The 22358-nt window shown below is 44.6% G+C and overlaps 1 protein-coding gene across 1 annotated transcript; it reads left to right on the forward strand.

The window, feature by feature from the left end:
* Window positions 1-3360: 3360 nt before the first annotated feature.
* Window positions 3361-9564, forward strand: LOC146177865 (uncharacterized). Its single transcript, XM_084581650.1, has 7 exons — window positions 3361-3663; window positions 4648-4713; window positions 4802-4867; window positions 6561-6632; window positions 7190-7258; window positions 7874-8603; window positions 9518-9564. Exons 1-7 carry the CDS (start codon window positions 3361-3363, stop codon window positions 9562-9564), a joined length of 1353 nt encoding a protein of 450 aa, XP_084437776.1.
* Window positions 9565-22358: the final 12794 nt, after the last annotated feature.

Consider the following 22358-nt stretch of genomic DNA (forward strand, 5'->3'; position numbering starts at 1 on the left):
ACTTCAATATGTCCACTTTGATAACCGTTGCACAGACGATCTTCCTGTCCCATCCAGTGTTCTGCAGGGATCAGTTCTGGGGCTCATTCCATTATTAGTCAATGTAAAAACCACAGTGAACGTGGTGGATTCTGAGGTCAAAATCAAACTTTTTGCCTACGACCGCATTCTATTTAGAATATTGGGCTTCGCCGAAGTTCAGATTAACCTAAACAATAATTTATATAAAATAATGAAATGGTTGTCTAAATGGTGCATGTCTCTTAACCATGGGAAGTGCTTGGTACTCCGGTTATATAAAAAGAAAACGGTTCTGCAAAATCTATACACCATGAGCGGAGTGATCGACGCCCATGGAGTCTTAAAATATCTACGAGTTTACATCACTGAGAACTTGAACTGGGATACGATACGCATATCGAAATTATCCAGCGAGTGCGCTTCAGTCCCTCTGGCGTTTGCGACGTCAGCTGCCCAAAGCTCCACTGCAGGGGAAGTTGGCGGCGCGTAATACTTTGGCGCATCCTCGCCTCGAGTCCGAGTTGTTTATGGGATCCATTTACAGCAAACATTATAGCAAAATTAGAAAGAGCGCAAATCATCGCAGTTCGATTTATTCACAATAGATACGGAACTCACAGCATAGCACGAATGGTAAATTTTCTTGGCGTAAAATCACTCCAGGCGACACGCACAGAGGCCAGACTAAGGTTGTTTAACGAATTTGTAATAATCTAATCAAAACCAATAGTCAGTCTAATAAAAACCTAACATTACCGATGTTTTTCGTGCAAATACACGTTTCAACAATAGAAAAATGATCCAAGAATATCGAATTGACAGTAACACGTTTAAGCACAGATTTTCAGAATAACTGCGAACTAGAACACACTGCCGAAGTGTGTAGTCGATAGTGAAAATGTAGAAACTTGATAACCTGAGAGCCTCGAGTGTGTGAAATTTGCAATGTGTGGTACAATATGTATATGTGTATAATCTAACACGCGCACGAGAGCATCAGTTATGTGTATGCTGATGTCGTTGTGTAATGGGGTACTTATTCTGTTCTTTCCTGACCACACCTGCTTGGACTCAAACAACTCTGAAGTATTAACAAATAAATAAATAGAAATAAATCCAAGAACGTCGGAACTTCAATATTTTTCTGCAATAGTGACAGCACAGCTAAAGGTTTCCCTGACAAAAAAGAGTTCGATGCACAATATTCAAACAATTATGGTGCTTAGGAAGAATCAGTGCTCAAACAAATTTTGGCGTGTGACATAAGGGAAAAAATGTGACCGTGACAGTCACTAATAAGTTGGTAGGGGTTGTCTATTATTCATCGCAGAAAAGGGGCAGCGCCAAAGAAATGGGGAGACAAGAGAAATTCTATTTCCTAGCTTTTATTAGGATACAAGGGGCAGAAAGAATACACATGAACAGGACAGACGCTTCTCTTCAACTGCAGTTTATTGTGAAAACATGTAATATATAAGTTTTTAAAGTGCTGGCAATCAGACTAGCGCATGGGTGCCACGCTTAATGTACAACGTCTTTTTTTTTTTGCTGATAGATACGCAGATAGAGCCTGGCACAGTTTGATCCTTCTTTATCTTTACTAAAGGCTTCGAAAATCAATAATTCTGTCTAGGTTTTTAAATTTTTATTGTTGCCAGTACGCGTGTTATTTTGAAAGATCGGTGTGCAAGGGTCTGGGTCGCCAGGGCATCTTTTCTCGTTACCTCGCGTGCACGTTGTTCTGCCGATCCACGAATGACAGCTATGTACGCAGCACAGTAGCAGGCATGTGCAGACATTTACAAACTTTACAAAGCGCAAAATTTTACAAAGCAAAAAATTTACAAAGCGCAAATATAGTAACTGTGAATGCACCTACCTTTGCTTCGGGCATCGGGAAACGTGAGCACTCGTGTCGTGCCACCGCTACGTCATAAAAGGCCTGTGATTAAGCGACAGCTCCAACCGCTTTTAAAGTGTCTGCTGAGGCAGCCATGGTAGTATAAGCAATCAGCGTAACCGGATTGGTTCGCTCAGCTGGCTGATGATGAGATCACAGCGGAAGGGCGCTGTTATGGTGGGTTTTTAATTATCTTTTTCCACCGCGTGAAGCGTATTCACACACACACACGCGCGCGCGCGCACGCACGCACGCACGCACACACGTATACACGCACGCACGCGCGAGCACACACACATGTACTGACACACCCCTCCCCCCCCCCCCCCCCCCCCACACACACACAAAGAACTTTGTGGATCGTTTTCTGCCTTGCCTGACGTAATTCTATGCATCCAAGCTCTTTATCGCTGGCAAGAAAGCCGCATTTGGCGACTGACAAGGTTTTTCCACAAGGAAGAACCTAATCTCCAAGACGGCTCCGGTTGCAGCGTTTCCATACAGCACAGCGTTATCACGCATGGCTGTTCAGTTTAGTCAGCCGGGAGACTTCACACAGCCCACGAATGAGATCCCGTATATAAATATATGAATATATCATGTTTGAAATAAACAACGCGAAGGACGAGGACGAAGATGAGAAGGAGTCATTTGAGCTGTTTATTCCAAGGAGCAACCAACTAGCCTGCAATTCAACGCTTGTTAATATGTTGTCCACTTGTCGAAAAACGTTGACCGTAATCCGCATCGCCTGGTTGGGGGGCGCGGAGTCCTACATGTTTATATATTGGCTCGCTTACTGATGTTTGACTGTTCGCGCTCAATTCAAATTTCATTGCCCTGCGGTAAAAAAATCGAAACAGGTAATAGTAAAAGAGGCCTGCAATTAGTTTTAGTTACATTAATATACCAGCGCTTCATGGGGAAGCAGAAAATAACTAGGGCAGTGTGCGCCAGACTCGGGGTGTAAAATAAATTTTACTCGTATTATGAAACGCTCTTTTATATACCAATTTGATGATGGTTACGTGGCGAGCAGTATAACCTCATGGCGAGATTAACCTTAATTCTGTGGTCTCAAAGATGAGTTCATGAACGAGTAGCATTGTGTTTCAGAGCCCTTGCTTTACTTTGCACTAGAGTGCAGACAATACTCACTTCCTACTTTTTAAAGGCACTCTGAGGAGGAACAGTAATTGTCCACCACTGATTTGACACCATATCCCATTCACGCCGTTCTTTTATAGACCTTTGCACCGGAAACCTCGAAACCAAAGCGTCAGAAACGGATATCAGACACCCGGTACCGAGAGTAGCTGGCGTCCCATGGTTGCCCTCGCTCGCTGGACTGTCGCGCGCGCGTTTGTTGAGTGCCTCGCGTGCGTTTCTCTGCATTGGATGTATGACGATTCACGATCTTAAGGATATCCTAAAAGGCCATGACAACGTCTGGGCAGCACTGTGCTGTGTACGGTTGTTCAAACAACCAGAAGAAGCGCAATGCAGCAAGAAAGCAGCACTGCAGCACACACAATGTTCTGCAAGAGGACTGCGGCTGCAACGTGTACCTGTTGCATCGATTTCCAGCCGACCCTGGCCTGAGGCAGCGCTGGATTAGTGCCGTGAATCGTAAGGACTTTGTCCCTACGGTGTCGTCGCGCGTCTGCTCCATTCATTTTGTCGACGGGAAGCGGACATCTCGGAATCCGGAACCGATGCTTCATCTTGGATACGCGAGAAAGGTGAGATGCAGTGCGAGTATAGTGAACTAGTTCACTATAAGTGCGAGTGTCCCCATTGTCAACCTCCAGTCTTGAGATGCGCTCCCTAAATTTTAGGCATCATACGTGAAAAGCTCAGTATTTTTCGTTATTGACACCACCAACTTTTCCTAGATCGTGAAGGGACGACGGCGCATCATGAAACACGAGATCGAAGCGCCGAAGACGAAGGTAGGTTTACGCGTTTTGTTGGCGATGCCACCGGTAATAAGCGCTCTTATTCATTTACAGAAAGCAAAAGCAAACCTTTCACTGCAAGCCTCACCCCCCAGTCCTGCAATGAATGTATGTACGGTAGCCAAATATTGATTTAGACGTATTTTGATTTCTCTATGCATTTTTTGCAGGTACACGAAACCAGTTCTGGTCCCAGTACTGGTTCGCAACCGCTTTGCTTTGCTGCTTTTCCCAAGGCATGTGCTCACGGCTTATTACCGTTGTTATAAAATTAGATGCGGTTTTTCAATGCTACTGGAGCCATCGCGATGACTTATTGTCCATGTTTGGCTTCTGTGCCTAAGAACGCGAAATGTGCGCTATAAAAGCAGCACCGCGCGCCGCCGGCACCGGGAACTTTCCGAGGCAAGGCAGGGCAAAGTTTGAACATTACACAGCATTAGCACGTATTTGAAATAATAGCATTGACTTCTTCTCAAAGGAATATCTTTTTTTAGAAGCTGCAGATAAAATCGCTGGTAATGTTGTTATTGTATTTGCACTGCAACCTTTATATTGGCCAGCTACTATCGTATCACATATGAAAAAAAAAAAGATAACCAATGTTTACATGCAATTCACTTTTATACTGTGGATCAAAACTACACTGCAAGATTTAATTCAAAGCTGAAACCATTCCTTATTTGTCAGTGCTGCATACTTTTTACCCCTTTGGAGTGTGCTTATTAGCGTACAGATACCGAATTTATGTACTTTTTTCTACTGCAGACATCAGATGACAGTTGCAGTATGGAAGCTGACATGGCAATGCATGAGCTGCAGCACACAGACACAGTATGTTTATTTTTTTCATCCCAAAGGGCATGGTGCTCTCAAAAAGGATATTTGTGGAGTGCTGTCGAACATCCACTCTCTTTTGCAGGTGTCACAGGATGGTGACGTTATGGAAGCTGCAGTGACAATTATTGAGCTCGAGCAGACAGATACAGTAAGCCAGTTGTCGCTTGGAACTGGGTTCACTTGCAATGTGTTGCATTTGCGCAGCATTCAGTGCCAGTTTGTTTCATCTACAAAATTAATTGCATTAGCGTTTACTTTCAGACAGCACAGAGAGCAGAACCTGCTGCCTTTGAAACCAGCTACAAAGAGGCACATGCTGATGCAGTAAGTGCAATCATAACCTTATGTCTTATTTGATTCTGTTGTAGGAAACATTTGGAATTAATTGTAAAGAAAGCAGTTTTTGAAACACATTAAATATGAAAAGCATTAGAGGAATGGTTTCAAAAGAGGCATGCGTAAGAGTACTGGAAAGCATCCATAGCAGCTGCACAGGTAGTAAACATGAGCCTCCACAAAGAAAATAACAAATTCCAAAATGTGTGGTCATTATTTAGGGAGGTGTATAAAGTATCTCACTTACTGCAGATCCAAAACCATGGTACAAATGCAACTATTAGGAAAGTTGGAAGGCCATACGAAAAGTGATGTCAGGCCAAGAATGGCACAAGAAGAAATGATGTAACAGCTGTTATTTTACCGGTACTAATGCATGACGTGAAAATGTATAGGCTAATGAAAAAAGTTGCACCTAAACTGGGGGTTATGTGACACACGTAACTTTGAAGGGCAAATGAAAAAAAGGAAAGTGACACACGTAACTTTGAAGGGTAAAGACAACAAATTTCGAATGCTGACAAATTATATGATTTACTTTTGCATGGTGAGGAGGCATCTTTCCAGTTAGTTGCAAGTGCCGAGTGGAACATTATTAATTATCATTTGTAATTTCACATTCGGCATAATAGCATCGTGTGATGACGAGCTATATTGCTTAAAACATAGGCGTGCACAGGGTTCTGCATTGGGGGGAGCCAAGTTTCACTGCAACCCTCCCCCTCCCCCCTTGCATCAAGGCCTTTACAGCCAAAATGCAGTGCAAAGATAACGAATGTTTATAAAACATTTATTTTGTGATGGAATTGCAATGTATACAAAATATTGTGCGCTTAAAATACAAAGCAAGCTTTGCCATAGATGCGTAATTGAAAATGACATGCTTCTCACAAAAGTTTGTCGTGACCGTTGTTGTCAAAAACCTGCTTGGCCATATCCCTGAACATTCAAAAATAAGAGCTCAGGTCCGGCAGAGTAAACGTATGGGGCACACTTGGCATCCCTCTTAGAAGATTAGAGGACCATTTTTATGTCATCACTTTAAAGTTTTTTTTTTTAAGCTTTAGCTACCTTTTATTATTTTTTCTTGGCTTTAAGCCTGGCAAAGCATTTGCTAGTCCAGACTCCCTCTGCTTTCCTTATGCTTTTATTTAGTTAATCGAGAGGACAAATAAAATGGTACCCCCCCCCCCTTCCACACACTTTCTGTAATCACACTTATGGCTTCAAATACTGCGATGTTGTTGACAATCAGAACTGTCAATGAATGAAAACAGCTGCAGTTCCAGTTACCATTGTGCATGACATCATTGCAGTGTAGTAGTATGCAATCGTACATTGTGTCGTCCAACCATCTAATCTCCTAAGGAGGCATGGCTTGGCATGCATCTAATGCACCTAATGCTGACATGGTTGTCAAGAGTATGAAGAAAAGACTACTTACTCCTGCGATGCACTATGAGATTTTTTTTTCTGGAAACATCATATCATGCTTTTAATTTCAGGCTACCCAGACAGAGTACAGCAGTCCTGTTGTCTGTATGCTGCAGGTGAAGGCTTGTTTGAGGATAGACAAAGTGAGTTCAGGAATGGCTGTGTGGACCTCTTTCTGTCTTTCTAGAATAACAAGTTTGCTGTATCAGCAGATAGAAAAAGATGGTAGGGTTTTAAAGAAGTTAAATTAAGTAGGACGTGCGAAAACTTCTTGTGCACAGATTGAAGCTGATAGAGCTGACGTGCAGTGCAAAGTCCAAGAGTGTGGTGCAGTTTAGCAGTCGGGGTGATCACCTGTGCAATAGCTACAATGTTCTATACCTGCTTCCCACATGAAATTCCTCAGTTCAAATATGCTCCGTTGAGTCCACTCCGACTTATTTTTTTTCCTGAGCTTGGCAGAGGCTTCAAAAAGGGCTCGTAGCTCAGTTTGACAGTATAAAAAAGTTGTTTCACACGAAAACTGGTTCTTTTACTTATTTCAAGCTGTACAAACAGCTAGTACTACCAGCGATGTTGAAGTAGGATTGCCAACAACGCACCAAGACAAGGTGAAGAAAACAAACTGAATCATTTTGCTCACATTAACTGAAGTCTTATAAATGTAGCTAAGCATTTCTGACCAAAAATGTTATTTCAGGGTACGCAGGCCATGGCTGCTACGAAGTTCAGTGACACAAAAGGACCCGAAGTACAGTGCACAACCAGTGTGAGTGAAACATTGCATTCCGCATTTACCTAGTATCACAAGGAAAATACAGTGCCTTCACAAATGTTATTGGCCTCGTCTGGCAAAAGTGAAATTGACTGACTGTTACACATGAACTCCTTTTTAAAACAATGCTGTGTTACACGTGTAATTTTTCATTTTTTTTTCACACAGCTAGCATTCACCGAAAAACTGCACAATCTCTTCATCACAGACACTGGTTCTTGAGAACCATACCTGCTACTACCAAAACAGTTTGCTGTAACATTTGAGACCAACGAACCATTTTGATTTTCCGTTAGCATTGCATTGAAATTTCTTTGGATGGATACCCTTAAGATGGTGGATGAAGAGTAGCATACTAAAGTGCACCATATGTGTATAGCTATTTCAGCAATTATTTTACTCAGTGTTATGGAACCGACCACACAAACAATAAAGACTATGCAGAATAATGCATAAGGACATATGTTTCAAGCTTGCTCCGATTCGCGGTGCCATAAGATACGAATCAGTTGGGCTCAGCTGTTCGGAGCGTGGTTGAACTGGAACTCAAAACATTACGCTTAGCTGCTTGGTGCCTTGATTCTGACATCCTGCCTTTCTTTTTCTTAGGTTCCAAAGTTCAACAAGTCCACACAGTGGGAGAATGTCACTTATGAAGACCACTGCTATGCAAGATTGCCCATGATTGGGTTACACAGACAGTCGATTGTGGAGAGACTTTCTGCTGACGATATCTTGTTTTATGCAGGAATTCCACTGACAGCTTTCAGGAACCTTGTAAAAGCTGTGTCAGCACTAGCTAAAAAAGCAAGCATACTGTCACGTGCTGACCAGTTGCTGATGTGCCTTATGAGGCTTCGTCTCGGTCTTTTGTATGGACACTTAGCAAGAATCTTCCAGATGTCAGTTTCTGCTGTGGGCAACAATGTCCGTTACATGCTTCAAGTGCTTTCTAAAGTGATGAAGTGGGTTGTGACTTGGCTTCCAAAAGAAGATATCAAAGCCAGCATGCCAGCATCCTTTACAGACTGTGCATATGGTTCCACTACTTGCATCCTTGACTGCACAGAGGTAATGTTGCAGCGCCCAAAAAAGCTAATGGCCAGAACACAGACCTACAGTAGCTACAAAGCACATAACACAGTTAAGTTTCTCGTGGCCATTGCCCCTAACGGGCATATAATGTTTGTTTCAAAAGCATACGGTGGGCGTGCCTCAGATAAGGTGATAACAAGGGAGAGCGGCATTGGAGACGAAATCATGGCGGACAGAGGTTTCTCCCTTGATGATGAGCTACTTGTGCAAGGAGTCCGACTAAACACACCAGCTTTCACAAAAGGTTTGTGTTATCGTTTGCACAACATGGAAGAGTTTTCACTAAATACATTGTCATTTTATTTTGTAGGAAAAAAACAACTTACTGAAAAAGAGGTTACTGCCACAAGACGAATTGCATCTGTTCGCATTCATGTGGAGCGTGTAATCAACAGAATCAAGGCGTACAGGATTTTCAAGCAAGCTCTTCCAATCACATCAAAGAAGACAATAAGTGATATGGTTTTTGTCTGTGCAGGGTTGTGCAACCTTAAGCCTGCTCTCATTAAACAGGGTGTCTAGCAATGTGAAGTTGACAGGGGCAAATTGCATGTACTAGGAAATCAAGGAAATGTCAAGAATATCATAAAAAACTAAAATTAATGTGATGGCCTGATATTGGGTGCTGTAATAGTGCACAGCATGCAGTCAATGCACATCTGGCTTATCTTCTCTGACTTGGTTTCAGCTCCCTCATCAAATTGGGCACTGTACTGCCAATTTCGCATGACCTAAAGAAGGTGCTTTCAGTAATCTAATATGGAGGCAACTGGGGCATATCCTGCAGTCCTCGTAGGTAGAGTTGCTCTTTAATTTAACTAAATCTGCACTTGTTTATCAATGATGATAGTCTTATGAAAGCCAGTTGTTTGTTTCTTGGAGGCTTAAAAGACGTAAAGTATGAAGAAATCACTCCGATTGGCATTTGAAAACCACCATTGTAAAAGCACAACAGTAAGTTGTTGATGCATGCTGTAAGGAGACTACAAAACTGGAATGACAAAAGTGGATGTGCAATTTGATGGTTTAGTTTGGTTTATAGAGTTTAACGTTGTGAAGTGATTTGAATTATGAGAGGCGCCATAGTGAAAGGCTCTGGAAATACCGGCCACTAGATGTCTTAATGTTGGGCACCTTGCTTTTTGCCACCATCAAAAGCCAATGAGGATTTCCGCATCCTTGTGTTCAGCAGCCAAGCACCATAACCACCGAGCCACTTCGGCAGAACGGTAGTTTTACGAATCTAGCAATACAGATAACATTTCAGTGGCTGCAATGATGCTAGCATTAAGGCTTGTTAGTGCCAGTCACTATTACTTAACTCACAAAGCCATACAGCTGCACTTTTGCATGCTCAGATATTATTAACCTCACTCTGCTTTAAGTACGGACTGAGATGTATACAGGTTTGAAACAAGATTAGGACAGCGTTGTCTACGTATTGTCTTCTTCTGCAATTAACTATGAGTCCATGATAGTTATATTCATTTGATCTCATTTAGTTCTCATCATCCACCCAAATGAATGATTGTACTGACAGCAGCAGAGTTGTAACAACCAAAATAGTGGAGGAGTTGAAAGGGTGGTTTCTCTAAAGCATCACTAACATTGCAGGCTCGGTCCTTACTTTTTTTTCACCTTTTTTGTACCAATATACAAAGCCATACCTCTCTGAAAGCAAGCTTTTAGCTGCTCCAACATTGCAGAGCTAGTCACTGGCAAGATACTCTCTTCTTAGTAGTATTCAAGTACTGAAGTGGGGTAAGGACTGCATACTTGGAGAAAAAATGTGGCAGCTAGTAACATTCAGTGGCTTTCTTACCTGTACGAGCCTTCACACTGTAATATTAGATTATCCCAAAGACTCGGTTTATACCTTTTCCTAGTTTCATCTTGGGCACTTCACAAGTACATGATACTGATACACTCAACCTGTAATCTACTTGAAGAGCATAAAATGAGTATAAAAAATATATATATCAACAAACTTGAACAGCAAATATGTGTTCAGAGCAACACTTGCAGTACATAGGTTACTGCTACATCAGCTTTTGTATATTGTCCATTTCCGTTGATTACAATTTTTCTCTTTCCTTAATGGCAAGAAAACGCATTGTTCAAGACATCAATAGAGTAATTTGCTCGACACCTTGTTAAATGCAGAGAGGGTTGAAGGAGCAATGGTTTCAACTTCACAGCAAAAATGGTGCAACTGTTGGACTTTGCATTAGAGTGTTTTACTCTTGAAAGTTTTACTCCAGTACTTTTTAAAAGTAGCATATTAACTATTGATATATTTCACCACACTGCTTCATCATAATTTATTTAATTCTAGGTTTAGGGGCTCACTGTGAACTCCATTCGCAGGCTACCAGTGTGTTCCTGATGGCTATTGCAGATGTCAGAAAGTTGTGCACAAAGCTCATGTGTACAACCGTCTTACAAATTACTATTGTGATCAACTAAAGCAAAGCTCACCAAATTGAAAAAATATGCACACAATTCTACTGTATAATTTCATTGTCAAGGCAAAGATCATTAATGTATGAAAAATAACTGATTTGTCCTTTGGCGAGATACTGAGACACATTGTTTCAGTAAAAGGTGAAATGCAAGGTTGTAATGGACATTAAAAATTTAGCTCTTGGTTGTACATTGTTCACCAAAATAATGTTAACTTTCTCATTTTTTGCAAACTCAAGTGATTACAAATTTTAGTCGCTTCCATCAGTATGCTGGCATTCTCAATTACTCACAAATAAGGCATTACTCTGCCTTATTTGTGAACCTTCTTATGTGAAAGTGTGGTACTGAAGGAAATAAATTGGAGTGAACTTTCATGGTGCCTAAGTAAGTGCTCAACAAGTGAATTGCAAACTTAGTGTGCCCTCCTTTATAATAAGCGACTGCTCACATTTAAGTACACTGAGCAGATTTGCTTGTACCGATGCAGCACATCCATCCTGCCACTGATGTGTAAGTCTGTCAAGTGCGGAAGTAGCTCTGAAAAATAGAATTTTTTCAGCCGCGGTAGAGCCCGTGACACATACTTTGCATCATAAGGAACTTGAACAATCACATCATTTTCCAAACTCCAGACATAAAAAAAGCACACCTGGGTCTTTGTACAGAACATCTGAAACTGGACCTGGCTGTAACAGCCATTTGGTCCACAGTCCTGAAGCTCTAGTTCGGCATCTTTGTTGAGCCTAACATCATACTTCCCACTGCCGATTAATGGTACACAGTCATTTGTATGGGGACATTTGATTTCAAGTATTGCATCCATGCCATTAATAAGCCCATCAGGACTGGCGCTGAGCCATGGAAGCTCAGTGTTTACGACAGTTCCAGTTTGCCTAACAGTCAGCCCAGTCTTTTTTGAGAACTGCTTGCGGGCAACAGGCTCCATTTGTTTGCCATATCTGGTGGCGGCATTGCCAGAAAAGCTGGGTGAAAGCATCCTCACTGCCGCCTTCTCACATACTGTGCTTTCCCTTTTTGGGACTTTACTTACATTTGAAGCGGTCAAACGAAGTTTACGGGAAAAAAACCACAGTGACGTTGCTTGGGTAGCTGTCTCTAACTGAAGCATTTCAGCTCCTCGGGATGACAATGCCACATACTGCTCATAAAACGTATTGCACACTGCACAGTTGTCGCTGCTGTGGTCACCATGCTTGTCTCCATCATTGCTGGGCAGGGGAGGCACTTGCTGCTGTACTTGCGGGTGAAATGTCTCGTAAAGAAGAGTGCCTGCACAAAATAGAATAGATCATAAATCACGTGAAACATGTTTATCCCATGGTAAAAACTTAAAATAAGCTCTAAAACCAATTTATAGTGAGCCTAATTTGCCGAAAGGTCCCTGCATGCTGTGCAATGTTAGTGCACATAAAATTCTTTGTGGCTGAAGTCTAAGTCCTTCTCCATCCCGTTCCTCACGACATAAGTCAGTGAGCCAGTTCGAGTGTCTTAGCCTCAAAACTAATTGTTTATTCGGCAAGCTCTTTAGTAAGTAGCTCAGAGCTTGCAGTGAACTGAATGTTTCTGCTAGTGTACTATGTGAACGTGAAACTAAGAGAGGCACTTTAAGCAACAGTTCTTTAAGAAGCACTACTGTTTTTATACTACACATACAACTGTAGAGACCTGAACCAACAGAGCATGCCGTGCCGTGGCACTGCGCAATTCTTTTTTTTTTTCACGTCTATGTTAGCATTCTACTTTGAACTTTTCATGTACTTAGTTTTCGCCTTCAGTGATGGTCAGATATCGAAAGGAGCTCAAAAGATGAACACAGGGAATAATTTTCGAGTTTGGGCTTTTAAGTATCACTGAGCAGTGCTATCGCCTTTTAACTGCAAAGCTGTCCAGGGACAATTAAGTCAAATATTTGCAGTAATTTGAGGAGTTAAGAAAAATATATAAGATATTGTCAATTCTAATTACCTGGGGTTTCAAACAAGTAAGGAAATGGTGACTCTGCATGGAATTTCCGGATCTCTTCTCTGGTCATTGGCATGAATGATGGCCTCCAACGCTTTGTGGAGGGATCATCCACAACCTGCTTTTGAATCTTAAAGGATATGTCCTCAAGCATGGCTGGCTCTACGTTGCGTTTCGTGCCGCTGTTCCATAGAGCTGCCCTGTCGGTGCAAGATGATGTGGTCAAGCCTTTTGAAACCGCCATTTCTATTTTCCACAACACTGCGCCAACATGACTGCAGGCTTTCCCTTTCCCGGCCATACAAGTGCATCCAGTGGTTATAACTTCTCCTTGTTGCTTGATGCATGCCCAAGCAGTTCTTGGCGTTGCACTCAAAGATTGAGATGGGCATACCGTGCCTTTCACATAGCACAGGTCACTAGATATTTTGTGCGTGAGGATTTTACCCACCCACCCACTTTGCAGGTAGTTGTATGACTCCAGGGACCTGAAGTTTTTCATCTGCTGAAGATCACACGCTTTAGAATTCACCAAGTAAAAGATGATATCCGCAGCAAAAACACACGGCCATTCGCGAATGTCTTCTGTCCATGCAGTGACTGCACCAGGGTGGCTGTATGTGATATTGTCTGAAAAAAAAAATGTTTGCAACTTCATCACTTGTGCTGCAAGAGAGAAATACATAGAAAGGTGCACACAGATGAAGCAAACATGGGCGTAATTTATCACAAAGACGAGTGATAATCGAATGTAGAAGGGCGGATTGCATGCGCAATAAGAGTAACACTGAGAATCTGATCTCCCTGCCTTTGAAAGTAACAGTAATCTATGCCTTGTAAGTAAAGGAAAGAATATGAATCAGATTACTGTACCCGGCGTCTTTCTCTTTGGCACTTTGTCTAGAGTGAACCTCCCTGACAGCTGTAGTTGGAAGTACACTTGTAGCTACGATGTATGTGTAAACACTGTTCTGAATGCATTTCCGCGTCAGTTAGGAACGAACAGCCAACAACACTAAAAAAAAACTGATTTTTTTATAGGGAGGGAAAGGCGCGATAACTGTCTCACTTGTTTTCTGTGGACACCTCAACCGCGCCGTAAGGGAAGGGAGGAAGATGAGAGTGAAAGTGCAAAGGGAGAAAGAGGAGCCGTAGTGGATGGCTACGGAGTAATTTCGACCACCTGGGGATCTTTAACGTGCACTGACATCGCACAGCACACGGACGCATCTTCGTTTCGCCTCCATCGAAACGCAGCCGCCGAGGTCGGGTTCGAACCCGGGTACTCCGGCACAGTAGTCGGGCGTCTTACCACTGCACCACCCCGGCGGGGCACCAACAACACTAAGCGCATTATAAGCGTATGTTTCTAGCCTACGTGAAGTACGTTATCGCGCGGTACGGTACATAACCTACCTTAACTGATCAGCAGCTACAGGTTTGATGGCGAAAAGCGATCAGACGTCACACGTAGCGCGTGAATCACGGTCCCGGTCGTTCCTGGCGAGATTTATCGCGAATTCTATAGTTATTTACGCTGATGTAATGATGCAATGAAGAAGTTCAAAAGCCAGTCATTACTTTCTGGCATGCACTTCCTCGTTTCTCGTAACAATCTGCATCGAAAAACTGTAGATTTGCACCGAACGGCACTGATGGCATTCAATGTCCGCGCAGATAGCAATGATTAAAGGGTGAACCAGTATACTTACCTCCGATATCGACAGGTGCCTCGGAGTCCGGCGGCAACCTAACAGTGGCTGACGCCGACGCCATCCGGCAGTCGCACGGATTGATCCGCCGCCTCAGGCACTCACAGTAGGAAACTATTCGCCTAGATGAGTAAAGGACACTTCTCAACACCAGGTGACTAGCCCTAAAGGTCAAAAGCGATACTGAGATGTCGAAAGGCACGCAGATACAAACGGCAATACAGCACTGAACCGACGCTTTCCGCTGCCGTTCGGCAGTCGCTAGGCAGCCGTATACGGACGCTGTCAGAAGCAGTGTGTGTCTCGGTGTGTCGGCGATGACTCAAGACACTGGTGAGATTAGCCGAATGTTGCAGGATGACGCTGTGATGACGGAAGATAGACAGAAACACAGATGCAGACAGCAGCCACGGTGCTGAGGGCCGACTCTACATGAACGCCGACTGTCCAAAATGGCCGCGCTTCCAAGCAGACGCTAGACGGAGCCAGTAGTCTAAATATGGCGGCGCCCTCACACGCTTGAATGCAAAGGTCTATAGCAGGGGTCCTAAACTATGCGGGCATCATTGAGAAAATTCCATCCCTCATGGGAGATGACCCGGTAAATAGCAAACAATAAATATATATATATATATATATATATAGAATATATAAGACCAATACAAAAGACATTTTATTCCTCGTGGGAAACAAAGGCGGCGCGTATTCCCTTCTGCCTTCCCTTCTACCAGAGGGTGATCACGTCTGGGTGGCTCGGAGAAGCAGAGGTAGCACACATTTCCATTTGTTCATGATATTGCGTACGAGGTTTTTTATAGGCTAGGATTCGAATGACTTGGGCTGCCTACCGAGGTTTTTTTGAGCAGCTTGACCTGCTCACAAAGACTCGTGTGGGCCAGCTTCGCTTCTCATTCAAGTTGGTTGATAGGTGGATTTTTAAATTTCAGTAATTTGTCGTTGCTGTTTTATACCATATGATTGGTGTCAAAAATTTCTCTGCATATGATGACTGTTATTTTTGAATTTTTCGGTGACGTTTAGCGTTACAGAGCTAGGTTTAGAAAGGCCCTTACGTTCCTCCATGCTACTTCATTGTGTCTGCTCGGAGAAAGCAGCTGACAGCGCGCAACGATTAATACTGGTGCCGCTATCCTCATAAGATAAACTTCGCACTAGCAAAGTTGTAATCGCGACAATTGGTTTTCCATCATCACGTAGGCGCGCTGAACTTTAATTCTAGACAATTCACTAAAGCAAGACAAGACTGGTACGTGCGCGAACTTTCACCTGTTTATCATACAACTACTTATCTCCTTATATACACACATACAAAGAAAACATGTACAAACACTTGTCAGATACAAGTTTACAAGTGCAATTCATCAAACCGTAACCAGTGAAGCACCGCTTTCCATCACGATGCCTGTTAACAACTGCATCTCTCTGCGTGTCAGCGCTATCGACGGATCGCTTACGCATTCCGTGGAACCGGCCCGGACCATTTCATATGCTTCAGACATTATCCTTTTCAGCCGGTCTGTGAAATGCCCGATTATAGCAGTCTCATCGAATTTTGGGATGCATTTTTTACAGCTATTAACGTGCTTGGCGAGGTTCCTTTTATCGTTATTCTGCTGCAGTTCCTTCGATGTTCACCCAATGTTATGTTTATACATCTTTCGGTCCGTCCCACATATATCCTGCCGCAAGACAGAGGAATGCTGTACACAACTACTTATCACAGTTTTTGATCTTTTTTTGGTGATCGATTCCGCACATTGTGCTAACCTTCTTTTTCCTATCCTGGGATGTAACTTTTCTGCACATTGGGGGCTGAAAAGATAACAGGGGCTTCATGTTTTGCTGCAATTCTCTTAAGTCGGTGCAATACCTTGTGTACGTACGGTACCACGACCAGCCTCGCCCTTTCGTTTTCTTTCGTTTCCCAGTTTCTTTTCCGGTTAACTCTTTAATCAACGTCACTGCTATCGCAAAATCAAATGTTCGGGATAATCACTTGCGGCCAGCCTGTCAACTTGCAGTTGTACACTTCTTCCCATTTCGTGATCACATGATTCCTTAACACTCTCTTGGAGGGACGAGAATGCTACACTCCATTTTACAAGCTTAGATTGACATGTGTCATGTCTCATTATTCACTTTTCACCTTTAGTTCTGTACACCCAGCATTAATGATCCGGATACAAGTGTATTTCAATATCGAGGAACTTGATAGGAGAGTTTTCCGGCATTTCATGCTTAAATTCTAGACCTGCGGACACTGTTCTAAATAGCTGTAATACAGGACCAATATCATGCGACTTGATCATACGATAGGGCGAACAAAGTAGAACGTTATCCACCTACCGGTAACATGCCACAAACCAAAAGGCCTCTAGCTCGTTTCTCAGCGTACAGTCACCTTTCGCCATGTACAGATTCGAAATCAAAGGCGCTATGCAGATCCCGTCTCGTTGGCCGTACAATATATGCCATCCTGCTCGACAAACAATGAAGTCATGTACACACGCAGCAATTCCAAAAGACCACATGCACTAGTTCCACACTGCTTCTCAAATTTTATAACCCCATATTCGTCTATGCACTCCTGCACTGCTGTGAGTGCGTCTTTCTGCGGAATGTTATAAAACATGTCTTTAACGTCGATGGATAGGCATCCTACAGGTTAATTTTGCTTGAAAAATGCAAGCCGCCCCTCCGCCGAGGACCAGACCTACGCTCTTCCAATTTTTTAACGGCATCACGTGAGGGTCAACAGTTCGCTTGATCAGCGCCCTATGACGGAAGGAACTGGCAAACTCGTCGAGAGTTACCGCATGCGCATGAATACCAGGCTACGGCGGCCATCGTCTAAGCTGTTCCTGGAGCTGCGAGCAGCCCTCGACCTTTCTTTTCGCTAACCGCACTCCCTGATATTCCAGCCGGTAACACTGCTGATATAATACAAGATATAATACTGATACTGTCACGTGGTGGTGATTAGGATCGGTGACACAAATGAAGACAAAGGCTTGATGGTACGGAAATTAACTCTTTATTGGGCTGACTTGCGCCCGCAAAAGAACTAAGCAACTCGGCGGCGGCGATAACAGCAAACGTGTTGGTCGATCGTCGAACAAAGAATGCCCGTCACACTCGTCAACGCTCAAAGATCATGGCGTCTTGCCCTATCAAGTCCTGGAGCATCAAGGGACAAGTGGAAGCTGTGGCAGATTGTCTCTTCTTGGGCTCCAAAATTACCCCGGAAGGAGACTGCAGCCACGAAATTAGGAGACGCCTGCTTCTGGAAAAGAGAGCCATGGCTAGCCTTGACCGCCTAGTAAAGAGCTGGGACATTAGACTGCCAACCAAGATCTGTATAACTCGTGCTATGGTCTTTCCAGTTGTGATGTATGGATGCGAGAGTTGGACTGTGAAGAAGGGTGACCGCCGAAGAATTGACGCGTTTGAATTGTGGTGCTGGCGGCGACTCTTGAGAGTTCTCTGCCAGAAGATGAAATCAGTCGATAATGTCGACCATAAACCCTGACTGCTCATTTTAGGGTCAAATTCTAAAGTTAAAGCTAAGCTACTTTGGTCATCTGATGAGAAGAGAGGAGTCGCTGGAGAAAGATTTGATGTTGGGACCGGTTGAGGGTCACAGGAGAAGAGGTAGGCAGCGAACGCGGTAGTTAGATGGCAGCCTCGAGGCGCTGCCGATGAAGATATGTGATGTTAGAAAGATAGTGAGAGACTGGAAAGCGTGGCGTGATATGGTCCTTAGAGTCACGAAGAGCCGGACACGACTGAATGGCTGCACTGAACTGAACTGAACACCGCAAAAAGGTTGAAAGAAATTGCTGATAGTAGCAGTATAAAGCATTCTTCAAACAAATCTCACTATCTGCTTTTAACGCTTATCAAAATCGTGGGCCACAGCCATATGCGCAAACAACTACATACAAGACAAAAGCAAACGAAGGATCGATCGCAAATTCGTTTGAGAAACACAGAGCTGGTTGCAACTGGGTGGCACGTGGCTTCTCCTGAATATCGGGGGCGTGTTTCAGCACTATTACGATCATAGGAAAGGGTCAGGGGCTGCGCGCAGCTCCTGGAACAGCCTAGCAGGCGACAGCAACCGTGGTCTGGTCTTTGTGCGCATGCCCTTAACTATCGGCAAGTTTGCCTTTTCGTTCCGTCCTAGGGCGCTAATCAAGCGAGTGATCGATGCTCGCGTGATACCGTAAAAAATTTTGATAAGTGTACATGCACCGTCGCACTCGTAGAAAGCTCCTGAGCAGGAGCAGGCATAGGTACACCATCCGCACCTGCAGAACAAGACGACTCGCACGAACGTCCTGCGCTGTTAGTCGGCAGCGTATTCATCGCACATACAGACGGATCAGCGTGCGCGGCTTCACCATCGACGCCCCACGGCCCCCTCCTGGCTAACGATCGGAAGAAATCGAAAACTACTTGCGAAGGGCAGAGTCAAGCCGTCGGTACCGGTCTTCATTGCCGTACGGCGCCCGAGTTGCATCGTCAGGCTGCAACTATGTTGCAGATTTTGCTGTGCGAGGAAAACCCCCGAGGGGAAACCAAAGGCACCAACCTTTGTAGGTGAAGTTGCTCAACGGCGAAAAGACGAAGATCCTGCGTCGCCGACGATGGCTAACGACGACGCAGCCATTTCACCGCCGCTCCACACGACGACATAGACGACGAAAAGACCAGAGTGTAAGCCAACACCACCGCGCAGCGAAGTGACAACGGTGTGCCCCGTCCGTGGTCTGAATAAACGATGGAGCCGAGATCGGATACCAAGACCTACGCGCAATGCGAGGATGCAAACAAGCGACCTTGAAGTTTCTGTCGACGGTCGCAGAGTTACTGCTCTAGTAGACACCGGAGCTGACTATTCAGTCATCACTGAACCGTTAGGCTCCCAGCTCAGGAAAGGTACAACCACTTGGGATGGGCCACTGATTCGCACCGCAGGTGGTAACCTCAATACTCCGTCGGGGCGATGCACTGCAAGAGCAACCGTAAATGGGCATACTTACCCCACGAGCTTCGTGGTTCTAGAGCATTCTTCGCGCGACGTAATTTTGGGCATGGACTTCCTAAATGAACATAGAGCGATCACAGACCTCCCAGGTAGCACAGAATGTGGGGCCCCAGTAGGTCCGTTGTAGGCAAGTGGGGCTGGGGTAGCCATCATAAAATCTGCATCAGACCCCGATGGGGCAAAAGTGGGCAAGCCCCATTTTGGCTTGCCCCTGTTCCTACTGCATGGGTCCCATAGCGACGTTGCTGGGGCTAATACAGAGCACATTCCTGCATCCAGACCACAAGGGTTCCTTGTCGGATATTTGAGGGCAATACAACCTAAATGTATGAGCCAGCGGTGGCGTAGCGGTAGAACATCCGCCTCGCATGCAAGAGGACCGGGGTTCAAATTCCGGTGCCGCGCAATTCTCCACCGGATGAAAAAAAAAAAAATCCGCGTGTCGATGGAATTGCATAAAACAGGTTTGGGGTGCGACCTGCTGCCAGTGAACGCCTCCGGCAACGCACTCCCTCACCAGAACAGGAATTGGCCACCCTGGTGCAGTAATTGGCCGCAACCTCCTATGATAAGCTCCATAAAACCCCGGCCCTCAGTCACCAGCGGCTGCGGAACAACTGACCACGGCGGCGGTCAGACCTGTGACGCAGCAGGGGGTGCTAAGAAAGCCTGGCTCCGCTCGACAGGCCGCCATTGGAAACTGACCCTGGCAACGTTTAATGCTAGAACCCTAGCTAGCGAAGCTAGCTTAGCAGTGCTGTTAGAGGGACTAGAGGGTATGAAATGGGATGTCATAGGGCTTAGTGAGGTTAGGAGGCCGAATGAGGCATATACTGTACTGAAGGATGGGCATGTACTCTGTTATCGCGGCTTACCAGAGAGGCGACAACTAGGAGTAGGTTTCCTTGTCAATAAGTATATAGCGGGCAATATAGATGAATTCCATAGTATTAATGAGAGGGTTGCAGGCATCGTAATTAGGCCTAATAAGCGGTATAAACTGAAGGTTGTACAGGCCTATGCACCTACATGTAGTTATGATGACCAGGCAGTTGAAAGCTTCTATGAAGATGTAGAATCGGCAATGCGAAAAGTAAAGACGCAGTATACTCTACTAATGGGCGATTTCAATGCCAAGGTAGGGAAAAAACAGGCAGGAGACAAGGCAGTAGGTGACTATGGCATTGGTACTAGGAATAGCAGGGGGGAGTTACTAGTTGAGCTTGCAGAGTGCAATAACTTACGAATCATGAATACCTTCTTCAGCAAACGGAAGAACCGGGAATGGACATGGAAAAGTCCTAACGAGGAGACTAAAAATGAAATCGACTTCATAATGTGTTCAACCCCCGCCATTATGCAAGATGTAGAGGTAATCGGGAAAGTGCGATGCAGTTACCACAGGATGGTGAGGTCCCGAATTAGCCTAAATCTGAAGAAGGAACGCAACAGATTAGTAAGAAAGAAACCCATAAACGAATTAGCGGTGAGGGGGAGGGCAGAAGAGTTCAGGATTTCACTACAGAATAGGTTTTCAGCTCTGAGGATGGCGACATTACCCTAGAGGCAAGGAACAGTAATTTCAGAGAACGTAACAAAGTAGAACGTTATCCACCTACCGGTAACATGCCACAAACCAAAAGGCCTCTAGCTCGTTTCTCAGCGTACAGTCACCTTTCGCCATGTACAGATTCGAAATCAAAGGCGCTATGCAGATCCCGTCTCGTTGGCCGTACAATATATGCCATCCTGCTCGACAAACAATGAAGTCATGTACACACGCAGCAATTCCAAAAGACCACATGCACTAGTTCCACACTGCTTCTCAAATTTTATAACCCCATATTCGTCTATGCACTCCTGCACTGCTGTGAGTGCGTCTTTCTGCGGAATGTTATAAAACATGTCTTTAACGTCGATGGATAGGCATCCTACAGGTTAATTTTGTTTGAAAAATGCAAGCCGCCCCTCCGCCGAGGACCAGACCTACGCACTTCCAATTTTTTAACGGCATCACGCGAGTGTCAACCGTTCGCTTGATCAGCGCCCTATGACGGAAGGAACTGGCAAACTCGTCGAGAGTTACCGCATGCGCATGAATACCAGGCTACGGCGGCCATCGTCTAAGCTGTTCCTGGAGCTGCGAGCAGCCCTCGACCTTTCTTTTCGCTAACCGCACTCCCTGATATTCCAGCCGGTAACACTGCTGATATAATACAAGATATAATACTGATACTGTCACGTGGTGGTGATTAGGATCGATGACACAAATGAAGACAAAGTCTTGATGGTACGGAAATTAACTCTTTATTGGGCTGACTTGCGCCCGCAAAAGAACTAAGCAACTCGGCGGCGGCGATAACAGCAAACGTGTTGGTCGATCGTCGAACAAAGAATGGCCGTCACACTCGTCAACGCTCAAAGATCATGGCGTCTTGCCCTATCAAGTCCTGGAGCATCAAGGGACAAGTGGAAGCTGTGGCAGATTGTCTCTTCTTGGGCTCCAAAATTACCCCGGAAGGAGACTGCAGCCACGAAATTAGGAGACGCCTGCTTCTGGAAAAGAGAGCCATGGCTAGCCTTGACCGCCTAGTAAAGAGCTGGGACATTAGACTGCCAACCAAGATCTGTATAACTCGTGCTATGGTCTTTCCAGTTGTGATGTATGGATGCGAGAGTTGGACTGTGAAGAAGGGTGACCGCCGAAGAATTGACGCGTTTGAATTGTGGTGCTGGCGGCGACTCTTGAGAGTTCTCTGCCAGAAGA

The sequence above is a fragment of the Amblyomma maculatum genome, chromosome 10, assembly GCF_055883805.1.
Source record: "Amblyomma maculatum isolate TAMU_Amacu chromosome 10, ASM5588380v1, whole genome shotgun sequence".
NCBI classification, from domain to species: Eukaryota; Metazoa; Arthropoda; class Arachnida; order Ixodida; family Ixodidae; genus Amblyomma; species Amblyomma maculatum.